This window comes from Egretta garzetta, unplaced genomic scaffold, assembly GCF_000687185.1.
Source record: "Egretta garzetta isolate BGI_Z169 unplaced genomic scaffold, ASM68718v1 scaffold261, whole genome shotgun sequence".
NCBI lineage: Eukaryota > Metazoa > Chordata > Aves > Pelecaniformes > Ardeidae > Egretta > Egretta garzetta.
Genome location: NW_009258481.1, coordinates 117,773 through 120,827, shown reverse-complemented (window position 1 = coordinate 120,827; position 3,055 = coordinate 117,773). Strand labels below are relative to the sequence as shown.

At 63.4% G+C, this 3,055-nt stretch overlaps 1 protein-coding gene across 1 annotated transcript in view; it reads left to right on the top strand.

The window, feature by feature from the left end:
• Positions 1-236: 236 nt before the first annotated feature.
• Positions 237-3,055, top strand: part of LOC104130899 (mitotic spindle positioning) — a gene marked incomplete at its 5' end in the record, with an annotated part of 4,889 nt that continues 2,070 nt past the window's right edge. Inside the window, one exon of the mRNA XM_035899535.1 lies at positions 237-2,467. Coding sequence (XP_035755428.1) covers positions 237-2,467 — 2,231 coding nt within the window. The remainder of the gene's footprint in view (positions 2,468-3,055) is intronic.

Sequence of the window (3,055 nt, the reverse complement as noted above, 5' to 3'; positions counted from 1 at the left end):
TCTGGGAGAACGGAGCGGATGGCCTGCGGCCGGCTCGTGCCAGTGTCTGTCCCCTGGGCACAGGTCACCACCCAGGCTAGGACCAGTGCTGGGCTGGGAGAGGGACCCACGCGCCCCTGACCCTGCTCCTGCTGCTGCTCTTAACGGCCGCTCTCCCCTCCCGCTTGCAGGGCCAGCCAGCTCCTGCCCCTCGCCCTCGGGTGAGCCGGGAGCCCAAAGGTGACCTCGAAGCTGAGCAGCGTCCCCAGCGCAGGGCGAGGTTGGCAGGGGGTCGAACGCTGACTCTTCCCAGGAGATGGACAGGGTCACCAGGCACCTCATCTTCCAGCTCCCGCAGACCCAGCACGGGCAGGACTGTGACGATGCTCCCCAAGCCAGCTCATTTGCAGAGCAGAGGACCAACAGCGACGACGATGATGTGTTTGCCTCCACCCAACATGACCAGGGGGTGGAAAACGGCTATGGCTGGAGAACGAGGTCAAAGTCACCCTCGCATTTCCTGGATGGTGGAAAAGGCGTCTGGCCCCTGTCCCCGGACAGGGAGTCCAAGCTGGAGGTGGTGAGGTCGGGAAGCCTGTACGATCTCAGGGCTTACAGAGGCGAGAGGAAACCCTCGAAGCTTTATGACGAGGATGAGCAGGAGGAGGACAGGGTCCCTCCACCAAACATCTCACCCGAGAAAGCTAGGGAGCTTGAGGATGAGAGGAGGGAGATCATCCGGAGCCAGGTGGTGAGGAAGAGCTCCACTGTGGCCAAGAGGTGGAGCTCCATGGATGAGCTGAGCTCCACGCACACTGGCACCAACAGCCAGGCTGAAGGCAGGCCCGCGGGCAGCTCCACCACCAGCTTCGCCATTTGCTTTGACAAGCCTTCCTCAGGGAGGGCAGCGACGTCTGTTGACCCCGAAAATATTGACACGGAGCAGATCAACTTCTCCGCTGCTCGGCAGCAGTTCCTGATGCTGGAGAAGACCAGCCCGGGCTCTTTCTTCAGCCCAGGGCAACAGGCCATGTCCCCGAAGCCAGAGTCGATGACAAAAGTCTCTAGGCAAGAGTGGCATAGTCCTGAGATGGCAGCGAAGGCTACGAGAGGGGTGTCCTGCAAGACGCCTGTGGAGGAGGAGGCTTATGCTCCCAGAAGGGCTGATACTGAAAGGTCATATCCCACTGGGAAAGCATCCAGCTTGACTAAAGCATCTTCCAGAGAGGACCTGGACTCTGGCTTGGGTAAGATGTCTAATGAAGCCAGTGCAGGCTACACCAGTGGTGGAGGTGCATCGAACAACATCTGCAATGGCCTTGTGGAGCTGAGCGCCGGCAGCAATGGCCTGGACAAGGAGACAAAGATCAGCAGCGAGACGCCCATCGAGCGGGAGATCCGCATGGCCATGGAGAGGGAGGAGAACCTCTGGAAGGAGAGGGGGATCCCGCGGCTGACCTCCAGCAGCGAGCTGGTAGAGATCCAGACCAAGCCTCTCCTCTCCATGCATGCCCCCCCCAGCCCGGGCAGGAAAGGGAAGGGCAAAGGCCGCGCTTCCCTTTACGTCCAGAGGGAAATCGAGCAGGAAACCAAGCGCGAGGAAGATCTGAAGAAGCAAGGGCGGCTGCCGGGGACGTACGACAGGGGGACGCAGCAGGAGCTGGATGAGCGGAGGAGGGTGTTTGAGCAGGAGGAAGCCCCCCTGCAGAAGCCCACCCCCACGAGGAAGGCGGACGAGCAGAGAAGCTGGGCTAATGAGTTTGCGGCAGAGCAGCCCATGAGCCGTGGTCCCTGCCCTGCAGAAGACACCAGGGGTGGGAGAAGCCTTCCCAGCTACGCAGTGAGCACCACGCGCTGCCAGGAGTCCCATCCGCGCTTCGCCGCCAGCGAGAAGAGCCAGGACCAGCCCTGGGTGTCCCAGCGCGTTTCCGCCAGTGGCAGCAAATGGGGGAGAGAGGATTCCTGGGAAGGACGGCTTCCCAGCTCCACCCCGAGCCCCACCGGCACGACTGTCCTGCCCAAAGAGTACTTCTACGTCTCCCTCTGGAAGCCCAAGGTCTCCTTCGTTGACGCCATGGGGACGCAGACCCCGCGCAGGAGGGAGGACGGCCAGGAGGAGCAGTACAGGCTGAGGACCTGGAAGCGCCAGGCATCGGCGCTGATCGAGAAGGAGATCCAGAGCGACCTGCAGAGGGAAGAGGAGCTGCAGGAGCAGCGGCGGCAGCAGCAGCTGATAGATGGCTGCTCCCCAGTTGGCAGCGACAGCTTTTCCCAGGAGGGCTCCCACTCACGGCACAGCTCCGGTAAGGGGAGGAGAGGAATGGTGGGACGGGACTGGGTGGGGGTCAAACGCTGGGGCAGAGCTACCATGGGCATCGCTCCTGCCCTCCTGTTCCTCTTGGCTCCGAGTCTCTGCAGGAGCCATCAGAGGGGCAGGGGTTGCCCTGGGAGGTGCCCATCCCAAGGGAGCTGTTGGGCAGCAAACCCTTAGGGTGCCCACAGCCTGCACGGACGCCTTTCGCGGGCGGTGGCCAGAGGTGACCCGGGCTCTCCCTGAGAGCAAGGGCGGCCGCGGCAGGGACGGGGGGACAGCATCGAGTCCCCACCTGGGAGGGCCTGGTTGTGGCTGAGGGGTCCAAGTTCCTCCCTGCGAGGACTTGCTGAGGTGCCCGTAAGGACCCCTGTGTGTCCCGGGAGAAATAATTCTCCTCGGAAGGGAATTCTGCGGTCAGCAGGCAGAGGGGCTTGGGGGGAGCTGGACCAGCCCAGCCTGCCGGGGGAGCGGATGTAGGGAACGGCTGCTGCGGGATGGGCTCCGCCGGACCAGCACGGCTCTCGATTCTAGAGCTGCTCAGATGCCGATGTCCCTGTCACAGCACCACAGAAAACAGTGCTGGAAGGGCCCGGGGTGCCCAGCACATGCGTTTCCCCTCCCTCGCTCCCGGCAATCCCTGGCCGGCACCCAGGTGTGGGGTCCCAGCTGTGTCCAAACCCGCTGGACCTGCCGAAGAGGCTGGTCCGGGGTGGGAGCCTTCTCTCCCATGGGTACCCCAGCCCCCGGGAGCGGGCCTGGTGT